This window comes from Pteronotus mesoamericanus, unplaced genomic scaffold (genome assembly GCF_021234165.1).
Source record: "Pteronotus mesoamericanus isolate MK-2021 breed Mesoamerican mustached bat unplaced genomic scaffold, CSHL_Meso_final contig_44, whole genome shotgun sequence".
In the NCBI taxonomy this organism is placed as follows: domain Eukaryota; kingdom Metazoa; phylum Chordata; class Mammalia; order Chiroptera; family Mormoopidae; genus Pteronotus; species Pteronotus mesoamericanus.
The window spans coordinates 6205459-6224588 of NW_026555166.1; the positions used below are offsets into that span (position 1 = coordinate 6205459).

The following is a 19130-nucleotide window of genomic DNA, read 5'->3' on the forward strand; positions in this document are numbered from 1 at the left end:
GGGTGGAGCTGAGCCGACTGCTGTGCCTGTACCCGGCCTTGGGGACACACAACCAAGTCCATCCGTGCACCAGAGTGCGGTGCGCTGCGGCCTGGCTCTCACGTTCTGGTGTGAATGGAAATCGGGTAGTGCAGTGGCCCCTGACCTCCGAGATGCACAGCTTAACCTGTGGCGCAGGGCCTGCAGGGACCCACGCTTCTGTGTTCCTCCGGGCCCCAGCCCTGGTGAGCGGTTTCTGCCGGGTCTTTCCCAGTGTGGACGCAGGAGGCCCAGACTGGGTTCTGTCATGTGTCTAGAGCAATGATTTTCAATCTTTTTCACCTCATGACATACATAAACTAATTACTAAAATTCTGTGGCATGCCCCCAAAATATATTTTTTGCCTATCTGACCAAAGGTATAATTTTGAGTTATTGACACTGGATGGCTATTGTCATTTTTTCAATTTATCAATCTACAGGAAAAGACGTCAGTGTTCCTGACCAGTCAGGTACTGCATGTTTAAAAATACCTACAGCACACTGGTTCTGGCTGAAAAATCATGGTCTAGAGAAAGTAGTGTAGTCACTCTTCCCAAGCAAGGCCTTCCCTCCCCCGCCAGATACACACAGCTTCTTCCCACTGGCTTCCACTCTCCTGGCCTCAGGGCCAGAGGCTGGCTCTGGAAGGGGGATGTTGTGGGTAGCGTGAGGTCAAAAGGGAGGCTGCTGGCGCCGAGCTCTTCCCCCGGGGTCCTCTGCCAGAACAGGAAGAGGACCCACGATGTGACTGTGCTGAGAAACCCCAGTCCTCAGGTCTCAAATCACAAATGCAGAAATTACAAACAAGGAAAGAATAAAAAAACCCAAGATTTAAATTTTTTTCCCCCTCCCAATAGCTAATTCCAGTGATGTTTATTACTCAGCCTGAGCTGGAATAACATTAGACAAAAATAGAAACCGCCTCTGGTTTTACAAAGCCTTTGTACAAGTTCTCTGACTTTTCAGTTCACACCAGGGCCCCTTGCTGCGGTGCCAGAGATTAAGGGAGCCAGACGGAGCAGGGTCTGCGCAGGGGGGACACGGGCCTCAATGCTGGACTGCGCGGAGCCAGGGAAGATAGTCAGCCTTTCATTCAAACAGCGCAGCCTGGCCAGCGACTCGGAGATTTATGTGTGGGGGTGAGCTGCCGGGGCCCTGGAGAGACCAACCTCAGGCTCAGAGCTAATCTGGTTGAGAAGGACATGTGGCCACATGCCAGGAGCCAGGCACAGAAGCTGGGTGGGTGGAAGGCTGTACCACCCTGTAGTTGGCCCAGGGAAAAGAGCCTTGGGTGGAGAGTCCTTGGGAACTAGGTCCCCTGGGGCTGTGGCAGCCAGGAGGGGCAGGCCGTGGGCGCTTTCTTCTTGCTTGAGAGCCCCAGCAATCCCGCGCAGTCACTGGCTGCCCAGAGCAATGGGCCCCCGCCTTCTACCATGGACGGGCCGGGCATTTCGCCTCTGAAGCCTCCTGCAGCACAGGGTAAGGCCCTGAGACCTCGGAGGGGCTCGGGGGATTTGGTGAACCTTGTTTATACCCACAGAGGGGAAGGAAAAAGGATGGTCAACCACTTTCCTGGGGAAGCTGGTCCAGCCCAAAAGCCAGCTGCTCTTTGGAACCCCAACGTCACTGCTATGCTTTGCACTGTCACTTTGAACCACTGGGACCCTGGTCTCCTGGTCCTCTCACGTGAAGGGCAGGTCAGGTCAGGCCAGGCCAGGCCCCACCTGGGTCCTCTGGGCTCTCCTCTGGCCAGAGAGATGGCGCTGTGGTGGCTGCTACTTCAGGGGCTGCTTGAGCTCAAACAGGCCTGTCCCGCCCCTGACAACCTTCCCAACCACGAGGCAGGCTGAAGGGGACCGCAGCTCGTCGTGGGACCCTGGGAGAGACACGGAGCACTCGTTAGTGATTGAGGGAGAAGTTGTGGGTGATGCGAGGAGGTGGGGGCTCCCCATGGACATGAGGTGGATGGGGCCCTTGGAGGCCACGAGGAACGGCCCCGAGTCCCTGGGACAGATTGACACTACATGAGGCAGCACTGCTCCTGCGTTTGAGGAAGGCCCCTTTCCCTTTCCTTCAAAACACAGGCTTTCCTGCCTGCGGCCCACCCCTCCCCAGCTGCCTCCTCCAGGGAGATCTCACTCGCAGGGAAGGCGTGAGGAATGGTGCCGAAGGAACAAGCGCATCTGCCCAGGGTAGACTGAGGAGAGGCCAAGGACACCGGCCCGCACACTGACCCATCATGGTGGCCTGCTTCAGGAACTGGAAACTGGTTTCAAATGTCATCTGCTGCAGGGGGGATGAGTTTGACCGGATCCCAAAGCGGTTCAACGGCTTGTAAACACCCTCAAAGCACATATAGTCGGCAACCAGGGAGAGATGGCGGGGATCAACTGCAATGCCTGCCACATGAGCATAAACATCAGGCGTAAGCGGTAACAAGGGGACCTTGGGGCGGATCTACCTGGTAAAAGTCAGCACACAGGCTCACGTATCAGGCCCCAGGGCTCTGCTGCAGCCCCGTCACCTGGTCCCTGCCTAGTTCGGATAAGTCCCTCTCTTATCCCTGGTCACTAAACTACCTCCCGAGCTCCCCAGCTGTCCAGCAGCCCAGAGAACACGGGTTCCAGGCCAGGGGTGGGGTGGGGCGGGGCATGGGAACCTAACAGAACATTTGCACTCTGGAACTATGAGGGCTCGACAGGACCAAGCTGTCAGACAGGAGCTTCTTCCGACGATGGCGGGTGAGAAATAAGTGGTGTTCCTCAGTGATGGGACTTGCCACGAGACAGAAACGTAAGTCGGTCATTCTCAGGGTCTCCTACAGGCTACATGCTCACTGCATCCCAATTTCAGTTCCCTGACACCTCTAGATGACACCCTGGGATCTCCCGATGTCTGCCTGCAGTGTCTCCTACCGTAAACAGCAAACACATCCTTGATCTCCTTCTCGATCACCCGCAGTGCAGCCTCAATGCCGTAGGTGCTGGCCATCGCGTGGATGTCATTGGAATAGAGGCGGCGCAAATCCAGGACCTGGAGGAGAAGGGGGGCACTGACCTGGAGGGCCTGGCCTTCTGCTCCCTCCTACAGCATGTGCCCCCAGGCCGCACTGCCTCTTTGTCTGGCAGTTGAGCACAACTGACAACAGAGCGGCGGCAACGTGGCGGAGAGCTGCTGACAGGACTCTGGCCAGGCCCCAAGGTCTGTCTCCTCATTACCAGAGCTAAGCGATGACTTGGTACCCACTTTAGGGTCAAAGGTATTTTTGTTTATTTAACAGAAATACCTGTTTCCTAGGATAAAGGTGTCCCCCGATAAGTGAGGAAAGTTCCATAGCAGAGATACAAACACCTGTCCAGGGCATGTGGAGCAGGGATGGGGCAGCTCCACAGGGGTAACCTGGGCCCCGCCCAAGGTGGCTCCATGCAATGGCAGGTTCCCCCCATCCCCACTGTCGAAGACCTTGGAGACCCTGGTAGCCTGTCTGGCCTTGTTTAAACAAACTCAGTGAGGAGGACACAGAGCTCGCCCTGCCAGTGGCTGCCCCTCAGAAGGCGCGAGCCTTCCTGCTGTGCCCTCTGGAGAGGTTGGTGAAAGGCTCCGGGGCAGAAGGGGCCTCTGTGGGCAGCTGTTGTGGCGGAGCAATGTGCGAGATGCGGGAGCTTTGCGGCTCGGTGTGGACTAGAAGACATTGGGTTTGAGGGGTCCCGGCTCCTCAGTATTCTCTGGGAACTGACAGAATCTCTGCAGACTGTGGGGGTCTCAGGGCAGTGGGAAGAACCAGGAAAGAACTCAGATGGGGGGCAGGAGCACATGGCCTCTACCAGCGTCGCGCGTGGGGGCTGGGCCTGGACCCCCTGTGTGCCCAGGGCCTCCTTTCCCACATAAAGTGAGCAGCTCCCAGGCCAGCAACTCAGCCAACTGTTTCTTACAACTACGCTTACAACTGTACTTTGGGGAGGTTTTAATTTCAAGGAAAAGTATTTGTACCCAAATTAGTTTGAGAAACTCAGGGTTAAAGTTCAGTAGGTTTCTGTACTGTAAACCTTCAGTGGGCTCACGTGCACTGTACACCCCCAAAAGGTGGGCCAGGTCACACAAACTCGGTTTGGGGACACTGGGCTAGAGGTGCCAGCAGCTCAGAAGAGGCCAAGGTAAAGTGGCTGCAGCCTCGTCTCCAAGCGGCCTGAGGCTTGGACAGCGTGAGGACCTGACCCGGGCCAGCAGACGGCCTGCACAGGCACGCGCACCTCGGCATACTTGAATAGCTCTGGAAGGTTGATTCCTTCTGTGTTTAAGACAAGCTCCTTCTCGTTCTTGGCATTGGTGGTTTCATTCAGGAGGCACCTCGTGATGCCCTTGGTCGCGTAGATGACAGCACTGTGGGCCAAGGACATTACCAGGGAACTCATGTCAAAGTTAATCTTCATTAGCGGGAGTTTCACCGTCACCTGCAAGAGGAGAAAGAGCTGAGCAGAGGAAGATGGCCACCCCAAGCCCCCACGAAGTGGGCAGAGGCCACACTGACTGGTTCCTCAGGGCACTCCACCGAAGCTCTCTTAGTAAACACCTTGGCTGGGGACAGGGACCCTGCTGGGGGCGCTGGGCCAGTGGGTCTGCACCCATGCACGCTGGGCGGCTTAGCCGCCTATACACAGCAGCCATCTCCAGTCACCCAGGCTGAGGAGAAAACGATGGAGCAGTATTTTCACAGATGTCAGTGAGAACAGTGAAAATCACGTCGCTCAACATCGCCCTTAATATCTTTTCAATTACCAACAAGCATAATACACAGGGTTTTGTGGGTGTAATCCTGGTCAATGACTCTTATCTACACTGCCATTTGGGAACCACTGAGCTGGATCAAAGCACAAAAAAACCCACTCCCTGTAGATGTCCAGGCATTCAAACCACCCAGCCTGTGAGAGAACGGTGTCGCCCCCAAGTTGGAGACCAAGAGCTACAGGTGTAAGAAATAAAGTACTCCTGCTAGCCTCCACAACAGCTTTGTATATGTTACCGCTTTGCTGTACTGAGGACTGACAGAGGTGACATGTTTAAAAGTACCTAGAGGGCCTGGCACATCAGACCACACATACACACACACTCTTCTTGAAACATCAGAGAGAAGAGGAAGTCACACTGGTGAGGCCATAACTTGGGCGTCCATAGCTGCCACCATTTTCTGAACTTAAGGGATCTAGGATTAAAAAGAGAGCAGCCAACTCTCCCTCCTACCCCAGCCCCACCCCCTGCTGTGGCGCTGACCCCCACTGACCTGGCACCACAGGTTCTCCTCCGTGTCATACTGGTAGTCCTCTATGAACGGGTGGGATTCACGAACAGCCTGCACCCGGCGCTCCACGGCCTCAGCTCCCTTGGGCTCCTGGCCACAGGTGGCCTTCCGGGACTGCCTCAAGGGCAGAGCTGGGGGCGAGTTCTCCTCGGGGCCTGAGCCCGCCTCTTCTTCACCCGGTTCCTGGGCCTTGTGGGCGCCTTCCCCATGGACATTCCCTTCCTCCGGCACATCCTCATCTTCGTTCTCCTCCCCCTCCTTCTCCTCCTCTTCCTCGCTCTCATAGTCCACCTGGCATGGAACAGGGCGCAGGCTGCATCACTGGGGCCTCACCATCTATCGGAACTGGGCCTGCAGAGGCCTCATCTGCCAGGCCCTCCCGTGCCCTACCTGCTCCATTTTGCCAGGACTGCCTTCCTCCTTCCCACCTTGGCCCTCCACCTGGGAATGCCAACTCCCCAGTCCCCTCCTCTCCTGCACCTCGAGCTCTCTTCCCTGTGAATTTCCTTAGCCCCTCTAACCTGTCCTCTGTCTTTGCAGCCACTGTGACAGTAGAGGACTGTTTTGGGGGGAGGGGAGGGAGGCATATTTTCATTGTAAAAACAGAAGACAGTCTGACTCATCTCCTTGCCAAAGGCCACTAGGTCTTTGAAACTGACTGAATCTCAGGGACAGCCAGACCCAAAGGGCAGCCCTGGGATGGTACCTGCCCAATGTCTACCCCAAGAACACCCTCTCAGCTGAGAGTGTGCTGGGCAGGCTGGTTTTGCTTCAAGGTTTCTGACAGGTTCCAGCAGATACGAAGGAGTAGCCTTATGTGCCAGGACGGTCCCTTGAGTGTGATGGAGAAGGAGGGATGTGATCATGGCCCCTACACCCCAGTCAGAGTCACCGCACCTCTTCCTCTTGCTTCTCCTTGCGTTTGACATCAGAGGCATCAGCATCTCCCTCTTCAGCTTCAGCATCCACAATGTGCTCCTCCTCTTCCTCTTCCCCTTCCTGCCCTCCCTGTGGTGTGAGAACAAGGAGGAAAAAGATCATGTCCAGTCATCTACCCAGCCACCAATCCAACTGCCTACTCTTCTGTCCACTCACCCATCCAGCCAACTCCCCTTCCTCGTACCTGCTCTCTACTCTCCCACCCAACCCAAGGTGGACCACCCAGTACCTACTTTGTGTTAGCCCTGATCCCACATCTCCTATTCAGTCTTCATCTTTGCATGTACAAACTCCAAAATCTTACATTAAAAAACATTTTTTTAAAATGCCAAGACTTTCTAATTTATTGAAAGATAGTACATAATATTGTTCCAAATATTTTTGTTGCAGGTGGAGACAAAGACAGAGGACTGTTTTGGTGGAATGCTGAGCGTTTTAAAAACCAAGTATTTCTACCTTTTTCTTTCTGACCTTGGCTCCTAGTTTCTTAGTCTCCTTCTGGGTGACTTAATAATAAGGACTGGGCAGCCTTTCAAAGACAGACCGTGCCCATTTGTGCTTGAGCTAGCCATCTGGTACTTGTTCCAGTACCTCATTTTAGGGATGAGGAGGTGATGCAGCCGAGATCACAGAGCAGGCAGTGACAGTGCCAGTCTTTGTTGCAACCCCGTCTAAGGCAGGCTTGCTGCATCAGCACAGCCTACTGCTGCACAGCTCCAAGCTGCTGGCTCAGATGACACTCGGGGCCCTGTCCCCACACTGCCAAGGGTTCCCTGGCAGATGACGTATTATCATTCCTGGACTATTTTGCCTCCAGTGGCTTTTTCCTTTTTTGCCACTAAACTCCAACTTCCCTGCTTCACAATGCCTCTCTGGTCCCTGCTAGTACCCTGTGGGCCTGAGTTCATTGGGCCTAGGTAAGCCAAAAGGCAGAGAAAAAATGAAACAGAAAAAGAACTTCCAAAAGCCCAGCAGGTACCATTACTTTGTGTCTATCCTCAGGATAAATAAACCACTTACAGAGGGGTCTTGAGAGCAGACAGATCAACAACCTGGGGCCCTTGCCCAGGGCCAACCAGACCATGCTGCCCCCCCGCCTGCGTTGCCCACCGTACCTGAGAAGTCACTGTTGCTTCTCAGCTCTCAGCACCGAGATAAATGCTAAGGTAAGTGAAGAGATGGGCCAACGCCAGCAAGGGGCTGCCATGGACCCGTCCCAGAAGAGGAGACTAAGCGAGCTGCCACCCCAGGGACCCTCCCTGCGCGAGTCCCCAAAGGCCCCTAGGGGATTCACTCACCCGATTCCTCCCTGACTCCCCAGGGTTGTCTAGATCCCGCTGGGTAGCTCTTCGAGTGTTCACACTTCTGAAAGCGGATGCCTTGTTATTCTTCTTCCTGATGGATTCCACCAGAATTTTAAAGAATCTAAAGCAAGAAGAAAGCCACGCAGATCCGTTCAGTTATAGCATCTCCGCTCTCCCCTGGCTGCAGGGGTGAGAGGTTCTGTCCAAAGGTCGCACACCCACAGAGGCTGATATTGAGGATTTATATTGTACACGAGGCTTGACCTTTCCTACCAGCTCACTTCCCCCGCTCTTACTCTTTCTGAATGGTACCCGGCCTGTCAGAAAGAACACTGCTCCACAGCCTGACAGGCCTAGTCTGAACACGTGCTCTCTGCCATTCCTAGGGAGCGTGGCTCTGAGCGCGACAGCTTCCTGAGCTTTAACTCCCTTGTCTGCAAAATATGGCTATTAGTAAGTTTTATGCAATCTTGTTTTAAGGGTTAGGAAATCACACTATGTTCGATACCTGTCCGAGGGCCTGGTAGAGCGGGTGCTCAGTAAATGACATCTGCTGGTGCAGCTGTGGCTGTCGTCTAGCAAACAGCAGAATCTACAGTAGGACAGGGGAGTCCAGCCAGCACTAGGCCTTGCCCTGACTGCCTGCCAGTGCAGCTCGGGCAAGTGGCAATGCTCAGGCCTGATCTAGTCCTGGGGCCCGATTGTTTGCTGCGGTCTCCAGTGGCTCAGTGAAAGAACAAAGATGGGGAAAAGCTCACTGGAGTTTCAAAGGCAGTGATAACTTACTTTGTGGCAGTAAATCCTGTCATCAGGTTAGAACCAAACCAATTTAAAAGAACCAGTTCAAGCACAGCCTGGGGGGGCCTTTCCTGACCCCTGGACCCCTCCAGAGATTTTTTTTTATGCTCCCCGAGGGCTTCACCCCATCACTCGCCCCTGCTTCTTTGTTCATACAGTCTCTTGCCTGTCTGCTTCATCGGTCTAGAACAGCACACCAATATGGACTGCGTTTAATTATGGAAAGTATCAGGCACCTCCAGCGTCGAGGCAACCACCTTGTATTCTCTGAGCCTTTATTGCACCTATCATGTGCCCTAGGGCAAAGCAAGGATGAAAGACTGGAGCTTAGAGTCTTAATCTGAGAAGCAAGTTTACTATTTTGCTCATTATAAACAAAAAACCCTGCTACTCTTCCCCCTCATTATTTTCTAAAAACTTTTCAAAGTTTACATGGTTTTGCTGGGTTTTCTGCCCTTTGCAGAAAAAAGGTTCCTTATCCACTATTCCAGGGTGGAGCTTGGTCACTAGACACTGGGGGCAGAGATGACAGGGCCAGAATGCGGGGTGGGTGAGCTTGACTTTAGCAAGACACGCTCCAACTGGGAAGTGGGGGCTCAAGAGATGTTTCTGAAAGGACAGGCTCTGATCAAGATCCTGTCCCACTGGAGACTGGAGAGGAGGCTCTCTGATCTCATCTGTACAGTGAAGCCACTCCCAGCTCGCGCCCAGTCACTGCAGAGTGGAGATGAGAAGGGGCGGGCGAGAGTGGAAGCACTAGGCTTCCTCTAGCACTTCAAGCCCCCCTACAACTGTCCCCAACCCTAATTACACATCTGCTCATACCCACCTCCATGCATGCTGTGGGCGCATACTCAAGCCATTAGCTCTACTAGTTGTTTTCCCAGCCCCTTATCTAACATTGCCTCCCAACACACACACACACACACACACACACGGCTGCATCTCAGTGGAGATGTAATTCTCACAAGAGACCTTCCCTAATCTCTGCAGCTGGGAATCCTTCCTACCTTGTCTGCCTCTTTTGGTGAACAGGTGTAGAATGAGAGAGGTGAAAAAGTAGATGAAACACCTGACCAGTAAGTGGTAGGCACATTACCAGTGCGCTAGAGTTCTCCTGGAGGTGCAAACAGTTTGCCCTTCTGTGATTTTGCCAAGAGCAAGGGAAGCAAAGGGCCACAGTGACTGCTCTGGGAAGGTTTGGCTATTTGTCAGAACATGGCAACTGAAAGGGAACAGGAGGGGTAGGCTGCAGAGAAAGCTCTCATTCCACATAAATAATTATAAACAGAGAACATGACCCTTGGCTGTTTCTGAAAGTGCCTGGCAATAGCTCCACCACCTGCTGTTTTCAAAGTTAGACTCACAGAGGTGATACCTGCAGATGGCCAACTCGGTCACTTCGTGGCTGCGGCCTGGAGGCCAGAACTTAAACCCCCCGACTCTAGTTCAAAGCTCTTTCCATTTCACCTCCTCCAGCCCATCTTACAGATAATTTATACAAGTATTAAAAGTGACACGTGACAGTACAATTATCTAGGGGGCCTTAAAATGCTAACATGTCTCCCTCTGGGAAAGTGTCACTGTGTCTCTATTTTTTGTTTGTTTGTATCCTGTGTCAGAATAGTCTCATAAACCCTCACGCTGTTGGTAGGAATGTAAATTGGTGCAGCCACGACAGAAAACAGCACGGAAGTTTCTCAAACATTTAAAAATAGGACTACCTTATGATCCAGCAATTCTACTACTGGGTATCTATCTGAAAAAACCAAAACACTAATTTGAAAAGACAGATAAAAAAGAATGAAATCTTGCCATCTGCGATAACATGCATGGACCTAGAGGATACCATACCACGTGAAGTCAGTCAGAGAAATATGAATATTGTACACTTTCACTTATAAGTGGATTCTAAAACAAAACAAAACCCGAACTCACAGAACAGATGGGTGTTCCCAGAGCAGTAGGGTGGGGTGAAATGGGTAAAGGGGATTAAGAAGTACAAACTTCCCAGTTATAAAATAGGTAAGTCATGGGGACATGATGTGCAGCCTGAGGAATGGAGCCAAAAATATTGTATTTACTTTGTAAGGTGACAGATGGTAACTAGACTTATTCTGGTGACCATTTCCCAATGAACACGTCTAGTCACTATGTTGTACACCTGAAACTCATATAATACTGTATGCCAATTACACCTGAAGTAAAGTGTCATGATCCCACAGGTGGAAGAGAAGGGAAGAAAGGGAGGGAAGGGAAGAGGAGAGAAAAGAGGGCAGGAGAGGGAGATGGGAGAGGGGAGGGGAGGGGGGAGAGAGGAGGAAGAAAAGTTTCTTGTGGGCAGGGTTGCTCTTCACAAGCACACTCATCCCCTGCGGTCTGTAAGAGGCCTTAATGGGCTGCTTCGCTGGACCTGACAAAGGGAGTCCCAACCACACCCCAGTCCACATGCCAGCTCCTTCTCTCACCTTTGGCCCATTCTGCTAAAGTCACAGAGCAGCTCCACCAAGATTAACTGTACCTGACTCTGTTTATCGCAGCTTTTCGAGCGCACAAGCAAAATACAAAGTAGGAGTAGAAAAAGTATATCGCTGCTGGGAAAGAGTCAGGGCTGTCCCTCATCAAGAAATTTTTAAAAAGTGACGGATTTTCAACTCACGAAAATAAGGCAAGTAAAAAGAGCTCTGTGCACAGCCTGGTGCATGTATCCTGCAAACCTACCTGCTTGGCAGGTCTTAAATGACTAGAAATGAGGCAGATCATCCATCTGCACATGTCCTGATAATTCTCAAGAGGCCATGTAATCCTAATTCCCGTTTCTCGGCAAAGCGCGGCCTGGCCAGCGCAAACATGCTGGGCTCTTGGGAAGTATGTTCCTCCCTGTTAATTAATGAGTTGGCAGGCTGGTGCCCAGATAGGTCTCCTGTGACATGGCCCAGCACCACAAGAGCAAGGGGCCTGCCTGACGGAGAAAACCTTTACACAGACGGCCAGTGAGGCAGTTGTCCCCAAGGCCCAGCCGGCAACAATTTCACCCAGGGCGCATGTAAACAGGGACAGGATCTGCCTGGTCAGTGACCACCATCCAAAGGGCTGAGTTCACATCTGAGTTCACCTACCACAGCTCCCACTGCCCTAAATGCCACCTACTTAGAGGGCCAGACTGAAGCCAGCTTACACCTTCAGGTGAGAGGAGGGAGGGCCCATGGCAGCACAGCTGCTATCTCCTGGCCGTGCTGCCTTGTCACCTAACTCTAATGGGTGTCACTCAGTAAAGGTCTGTGGGACAACAGAATGCAGTGGACTCTGCCTCTACTCTGCCGTTGGTTCTCTATTTCTGACGAACTTGGAGAAGACCTGACCGGTGGTCTAGGTTAGAAGCAGTCATCAGGGGTCTATGGCCATCTCCTGCCAACAGATGGGATATATTTGGGCCTTACTGGGCTTTTAAAAAGATATAAATTAGTTGATGTTTTAAAATTAGGAGACTTCTCATTTATAAAATAAAAAGCAAGTAACCAAACCACCAAAGACAGAAAAAAGGTTGGGGGTTGGGGGGGGGCTTTCTTTTTCTTTTCTTGTTTTTTTGGATCAGAATATCTGGCCCATGTTGCCACCCCCTGGAGGCAGGTTCCACACACTCCCGTGGCCCAGCCGAGGGCTTCCCAACCTGCTTCACCGGCCTCCGCTACCTGCAGGGCCCTGAAGCCATCTGAGTGTGCACCCCACCATCGGGTCAGCTGGCTAGTCATAAGGGCTTCACTGGCTCCTCCAAGCTGGCCCCACCCTCCCATTCCCGTGCACTCTGCACTGCGGCTTGTGCTTCTCGAATGTCCAACAGTGACTTGAACTTGAGAGAAAAAGGATGTTCACTCTCCCTACCAGAAGGCAACCAGAATTTCTTTCTAAGAAGTGGAGGTAACTCTGGTTATAGAACTGGCATTTAAGAGCAGCAGGTCACAGGCGTACTGCTCAGTAACAGGATACAAATGCATCAGGTCCTACATCGTGCTGCCTGGAATCTCACCATGTCAAAAATGAACACTGAGTGGCTGGTCTGACACCACAGCAGCACCACTGTGATGGAGCTCACTTCTCTTTAAGGTACACGTACTTGCATGTCTGAAAGCCTGCAAACCTGAGAGCATGAGATTCATCAACCACAAAGAGCAGGGTTTAGGAAGCAGTATGTGGTCAGTGCAGTCACACCTACAATGCAGCCAGTCGGGTGTAGTTTCCAGATTGACCTGCAGGGCTGGCTGTTTTCCTAGGCACGTCCCATGAAGAACTAACTTGTGCACATGAGCCCTCATTTCTCAGAGTCCTGCAGCCAGGGGGGCTCAAGAGCCACGGCAAAGTCTAACGACAGAGTGGCCTGAGTCTTGACCTTGTTTCCATGAAGTGCAGGATGTCCTCAGGTCTCAAGCATTTCTCCTGCTGGTAATACGCATGGGGCAGGAACTGAAACCGCAGCTGGTACACCCGGAACTTGTCCTGTTTTTCTCCCATCCGGAAAGACTCCTGGACATCGATCTTCTGCAACACCTAGAACCAGATACATGGGGAGAACCCATCTTGCCCAGATACGAAGGCATTACAGGTCATTTATGGAAAACCCAAGGGCTTGCGGGGGAAGAGGATGGAACAAGTTTCTTTGGGACCAAAACCCCAAAGAAACTCCCAGAGCCTACAGGTCACACCCAGAGAAAGGCTGCAGGAAGCAGGCTGTGGGCTCCAGCAGGGCTGGTAAGCTAACCTAGGAAGTGTCCGTATTTTTAAGGCACATGAGAAGGCTGCATAGCTAATGATTACTTTTAAAGCTTGCTGATCACCCCTGCGCAGCACCTGGCAGAGAAACTTTCCCTCTCACTCCCGGGGGCCTGAAGCCAGGGCCTGAACTGTCAGCAAAGCCATTCTTCGCAGATGGGAGGACATAGGAAAATGTCTTGCCCTGTCTGCAGCACGTCCAAGAGACAATTACCTCCCCTAAGCACACCCTAGTGAGCTGCCTCTTCAGGTTTTTCACCCTCTTCAGTGCTTTTTTGGTGTTGAGAACAGGCACGCTCATCATGGGTGTCTTGATGTTGGCGCTGGCCACCATGAGAATCTCCCTCAACCTGTCATGGAAGAAGGGCATCAGATCATACAAAGTCACTCAGATTCCCTACCTGTGGGAAGCCTTTCTTGTCAGAGCTCTTTGGGATCTAAGAGAGACCTTCGGATCTTGCAAGGAAATATGAGTCAGAGTGTACCAGCTCTGGCTCCATGCGTGACAGCAAGGAACTCTATCACTTGCCTCCACTGGAGCGTGGCTCCTTAAGGACAGGACTGTGTCTTATTCTTGTTTCTTATCGCCTGTGCCTTGCATACAGCAGGTACTTACTAGGAGCAAAAGGTAATTAGTGTCTGCAGTGCTCCGACTGGGTGCAGGCACCAGGCTCTGCACCTTGCCCTCGAGCTCAGCCTGACTGCACAGTAAGGAGGCCCCCCAGCAGAGGACCCTGAGGCCTAGAAGGCTAAGGAACCTGTCTGAGAAAATGGCAAGGCCAGGTATCCAACTCAAGTGGGTCTGACTCTCATTCTTTCTTCTCACCTACTGCCCATCATCCTGCTGGACACATACATTATTGCCTGAAGGGCCAGGGCCGCGGTGGGTCACATTCTAGGTGGACAGTGCCCCAGAAGTGGGCAACCAAGTGGCACTGCATGGGGTTTATGAACATCATCTTCCTGAGTCCTGAACCCAGGAACATGAAGTTTTACAACCATCCCACATTAACTCTAATAGAAGAGTTGGCAGAGGGATAAATGGAGAGTCTAAGAGGCCTGAGATTCTATGGGGCCAGCCACAGGAACTGCACAGAAAAGCCGGATTTTGGAAATTCCAACCTTGATCCCCACTCTGACGAGACCCTGTCTTTTAGAGCCAGACACACACACTCTAATTAAATGAGTTCTTCCCTGGAAGTGAGCTAGGACAGACCCATGTCATGCGCCTGGTGGCCCACCTCGGAATGCCCAGGGTGACGTTCATCTCGCCTCTGCCGGCGAAGTGGAAGGTGTTCAGGGTCATCTGTGTGGAGGGCTCCCCAATGCTCTGGGCAGCCAGCAGGCCCACCGCCTCACCCGGGTCGCACAGCGAGCGCTGCCACTTCAGCTGCAGCAGGGTCCTCAAACTGGAGGCGGGGCAGGAGATGACAGAGGTTAGGAGCAGACACCACCTGTCGGTCTGCTTGGAGGGGTCCATACCACCCAAAACTAGGGTGCATGGAACTATTCCCTTTCTTTCTGGGCTGATATTTCCTAACATATGATCCTTTAACCCTTAAATTCCTGCTCGTGGCCCTGAAATGTCCTAAATTACTCAGCACAGGTCCCAGCTGGGTGACTAAACCCTAGATGTCCGCGCTAAGACTGTTCATGTTCTCCGAGAATGTCACGCGCCCACACTGTGCCAGTGACAAGCCTCCAAAGCAGTGAGAATGTGTGAGCTCACGGTTCACGTTTTCCTTTGTTAGTTCCTTTCCCCGACTAGTTGTGACAGTTTGGAGAGGCCTTCACCTCCTGCTGTATCAACTAGAAAGAGGTTCACTAAGCAATTATGGGGATGGGGGAGTGCAGGAGGCAAGGGTGTTTATTTTCTTAATTAGTGCAAATGGCTGCCTTAGGTATGTGTGCTTTGCAATTTTGTAACTACTAGCCATTCTTCCTTTTAGAACAGCCTCCAGAGTACTGCAGTGCCCCCACGCATGGAACAAGGGAAGGCTCAACAACTGGAGACTAAACGGCCGAATGCATGAATGAAGAAGAAATCAACAAAACGTTTCTATGCAAGTTCTTTTTAAAAGTCAGACTTTTCACTAACCTGATGTGTCTTCTCTCCCAATTACTTCAAACCAGTGGGGTTTGAACACGTATCAGTATTCCTGTCACAGAAACCCTCAAATACTCCCAGAAGTTTGGAGTTGTACCCAAAACTTGCTGCTTGCTAACAGGTCCCCTGCAAGAGCCACTAAGGCAAAATCGCCATCCCATCTCAGCGCTGCAAATCCATGCGATGCTCCCCAGGACTAACCTCCTCACACCACTGACGTGCAGCTGAAGGACTGACATGGTCTTTCAGAGAGTAAACGGCAGCACCCTGAGGGGAGTGGGTGAAGGGGCCAGGGGACCTAGGACTTCCTCTTGGGGGGAAAGCCCTGCTGGTGGCCGTGGTAACCAGCATGACCTGTTCTATTTGGAAATCTGAGGCCTGGCTGGAGAAACCATTTCATGGGTAAAGAGAAAGCCCCATCCCTCCCATCTAGGTCTCCCCCTCCAGTATCTGTCTCTGCTCCTTGCTCTTCCTGAGTCCCATCTCCCTGCTGTTGTCCCTGGACCCTGACACCCTCTCCAGGCACCTGGCGGGATTCGCCAGGGGCAGGACAAGCAGCCAGGATAGAGCAGGTGACCTTGGTCTTCCAGCTCCGCAGGCGAGGCTTAGTGAGTGAAGTAGGAAGGACCCCTGACTACTCCCCCAAGGCCAGCCCCCAGCAGGCATTCCCTTTGGGGGCACTTTGGATGTTCTAACACCGTTGAGGCTCAGTGCTGGTTCATGCCTGGCTTCCCACCTGCCTTCACCACAGGACTTTTTTTAACTGGTTTTATTTTTGTGTGTGTGTGAACGGGTGCAGACTGAGAACAACATGTGGTCCTTCTTCCTTAAGGCTTTGAAACCCAAAGCTTAAAAGAACATTGGAATAATCAGATCCAACCCCTCATAAAAGACTACGACATGGTGTCATAAGGAAGTGAATAATTCGCTCTCAGTCACAGAGGTGGCAGCCACTGAGTGGCAATTAAGTTCTCCATCTCTCAATTAGCCACGCCCACCACACCTCACTGAAGAGAGGCCTTTTCTGTGAGCCTCTGTCTCCAGAGCTCTCTTCTCTGTCCTGGCCCAGGTGAAGTCCACTCCTGCCTACCTGCTCTTGGCTCATGGCCCAGGGCCCCCAGCGCTTGCAAGGTGCCTTCTGTTTCACTTCCCTCCCTCCTGCTGGAGTCTTGAACCCGAGAGGCTGCCCTCCTCTTCTGGAGGGGCAGGGAAGGGCCTGACAGCAGGTTTTTCCTCTGCACGTACTGAGCAACAAATCAGTGTCATTACCTGTCAAGAGAAAGCTCTGACTTCTCAAAACTCTTCTCCGCTTGAGATGCCCACTCACAAATAAAATCATCCACCCTTTTTTCAAATGTTTCGGACACCGATGCAAAGTAGATGTCTGGGCGCCAGACAGACAGACTGGGGTCAGGACAGGGAGCTGCCTTCTTCTGGTATTTCCTTCGGCTCTGCTCATCTAACTCACTCCACATCCTCAACACCTGAAAGGAAGGACGGGCCTCAGCCATACTGGAAGACACCAGGAATGGCTTCTTTTCCTGGGACATCCAGGAGGATAAGAAGAATCAAAGGCACTGGCTTCAAGTGAGAGTGGGGGAAAGAGACAAAATCCTTACTGCAATGAGAAAACAAGCTCGGCATTTAAAATAGGGAGAATCTAAATCCATCCCACAGCTCACTGCTTGACTACGATTCTATGGCTCTTCATCCTGGCCCATTCAGGCACAGGTTGGGTGACCAGGTAGGTTAATGTCCAAACCAGGATTCTTTTAGAAAAAAAAAAAATGGCACTATTAATAACACTAGGATAGGAGGTGAAGCCAGGACTGCCCCAGGCCAACCAGGACAGTCCCAGGAGCCAGGTGACCTGAGTTTGCCCCATCCCCTTATCTGGGCTTTCGCACCCCCTGTGCCCCAAGGCTGTCCCACAGCAGCTGCTTCACAGTGCTCCCCCGCCTCACCGCTGCTCCCCGCCTTTCAGGTCCCAGCAGCAGAGGGGAGGGTGAGAGACTGACACCTGGCATTCACCTCCCACCCTCTCTAAGGAGCCTCTGCCCACAGCCACCACCCTGCCCCTTCATGCCTGAGGTGGTGCAGAACCAGAGGTAACAGTCCCAGCCAGTTTCCTTGTACCCTGACCGAACCTTTGCAGAGTGCCCTCCTTAAATTGCTATTTGAGTGCCATGTGTTTCCTGACAGCGCGTGAAGCCAGATTTTATTATTATACCTCCCATTAGGGAGACAGCCCCTCAGTCCCTCATCTCCTGACTGAGGCCTATACACGCTGGGCACTGGAGAAATAGCCCCCGAGTCACCTGGTGAGTCCCGGGGCTGCGGCCAAGCTGATTCGCATCCTGGAGGTTCAAGGCTTTCACAGCTGCCTGTACTTTCTGGGAATAACTCAAGAAGGCACCCCTTCTCTGCAGGCTGTTGGGATGCTTGCTCTGCCATTTTTTGATGGCTCTGAATTGGCGGAGAGCTTTTTGCGGATCTGCTCTGGATAAAACTTCATGGAGATGCTTCGATTTCATTATTACCTAAATAAATGAACAAACCACACGCACACATACACAGGATCAAAGAGATGAGGGTGTGACCCAAGGGCCACGTCACACAATTTCACAGGACCAAGATGGCCTGTGTGGAGCTGCCATGACATCTTCCAGAGGATCCTCACTCTGCACAAACCAGACTTGGGAGGTGGTGGTCCCATGATCTGAGTGGCTGGGGGGAGAGTGGCACACACAGAGCCCGTTCAGGACACGGGGGAGTTTCTAGGAAGGAAGGAAAAGTGATGCCCCAAAGCTCTGCGGCAGGTGCCAGGATGGGAAGGAGACAGCACCGAGCTCAACCTTAATTTGGCCATTTGTTGTGTGACTCCGGAGAGGCCACATCAGTTTCAGTTTCCCACCCAGCAAAATGGGGTGACTGCTCGGTCAACCATGACGGTCATTCCTGGGGCAGTATGGTACAGCATGAAAACGACAAGCCTGTGTCACGAGTCTGGGTTCAAAAACTGGCTCTGCCGCTCATTCCAGCTGTGACAAGGGCAGAGAAGGAAGACCACCTTCCCCAGGTTGCAGTGAAGGGGAGGCCCAGACACAGTGTCCACAGTGTGCTTGCATTAGGGTCCCGCAAATGCCCCTCAAAGGCAGCGGTCGTTCTGGAGGTGCTCATGCCGTTCTGCTTTCTCAGAGCCCACAGACGGGGTATGAAAATGGCAAGTGTTTCACAGCATCGGCTGGTGCTTTATAAACTCCTCCCACTCTATCCTCCACGGCCACTGTAACTGGGTGGTGGCAAAGCCTGGAAAGCCCGCCACCCCTGGCTGCCGGGGGTCTGGCACCCACCTCATAGTTGCTAGCGAGGAAGGGGAACTGCTTGGGCTGTAAGAACTGTGTCTTGGGGATGTCCAGGCCGTCCTCCCCGTACAGGAACTGCACCACGCTGCCATCGCTATCGCGGACTGTCAGGTCATACTGGACGACAAGGCCCTCCAGGTGCTTGATGATGCACCTGCATGGAGACCTGGCTCAGGGCCCTGCAAGCTCACCACTCCTGGAGGGGCGGGGGGGGGGGGGGGGCGGGCAGTGCAAAGGGACGGCTGTTCTACAGTCAAACTACACTCCAGGACTGAGGGTCTCCAAGGCCCCAGGCTCTGAGCTACAGCGTCTCCCAGCGAGCGGCTGCAGCCGTGTGCCCGACAGGTTGGCTGCCACTGCTGGACCCTGGTTCCCATCTCCAGCCCCCACTGCTGGGCCTACTGCCTGCCCTTTTGCTCTGCTACACTGCAGAGCTCCCCAGGGACCAGTGTCTTTACAGCCACAAGGCAGGCAAAGAGGTGGGGCCGTCTGCCCACCCAATGCTTCTCCTATGCTGCCAGTCCAGAGATGCT

General features: G+C 52.8%; 1 protein-coding gene across 1 annotated transcript in view; it reads right to left on the reverse strand.

Annotated features, from left to right (window-relative positions):
- Positions 1–1007: 1007 nt before the first annotated feature.
- The window catches only part of POLR1A (RNA polymerase I subunit A), an 83569-nt gene continuing 65446 nt past the window's right edge, over positions 1008–19130 (reverse strand). Inside the window, exons 22-34 of the mRNA XM_054577665.1 lie at positions 18586–18751; positions 17551–17772; positions 16502–16716; positions 14367–14534; positions 13340–13475; positions 12746–12903; positions 7555–7681; positions 6215–6325; positions 5300–5608; positions 4272–4472; positions 2937–3054; positions 2256–2420; positions 1008–1897 (exon numbers count right to left, since the gene is read on the reverse strand). Of these exons, the coding sequence (XP_054433640.1) occupies positions 1797–1897; positions 2256–2420; positions 2937–3054; positions 4272–4472; positions 5300–5608; positions 6215–6325; positions 7555–7681; positions 12746–12903; positions 13340–13475; positions 14367–14534; positions 16502–16716; positions 17551–17772; positions 18586–18751 (2197 nt within the window). The 3' untranslated portion in view covers positions 1008–1796. The remainder of the gene's footprint in view (positions 1898–2255; positions 2421–2936; positions 3055–4271; positions 4473–5299; positions 5609–6214; positions 6326–7554; positions 7682–12745; positions 12904–13339; positions 13476–14366; positions 14535–16501; positions 16717–17550; positions 17773–18585; positions 18752–19130) is intronic.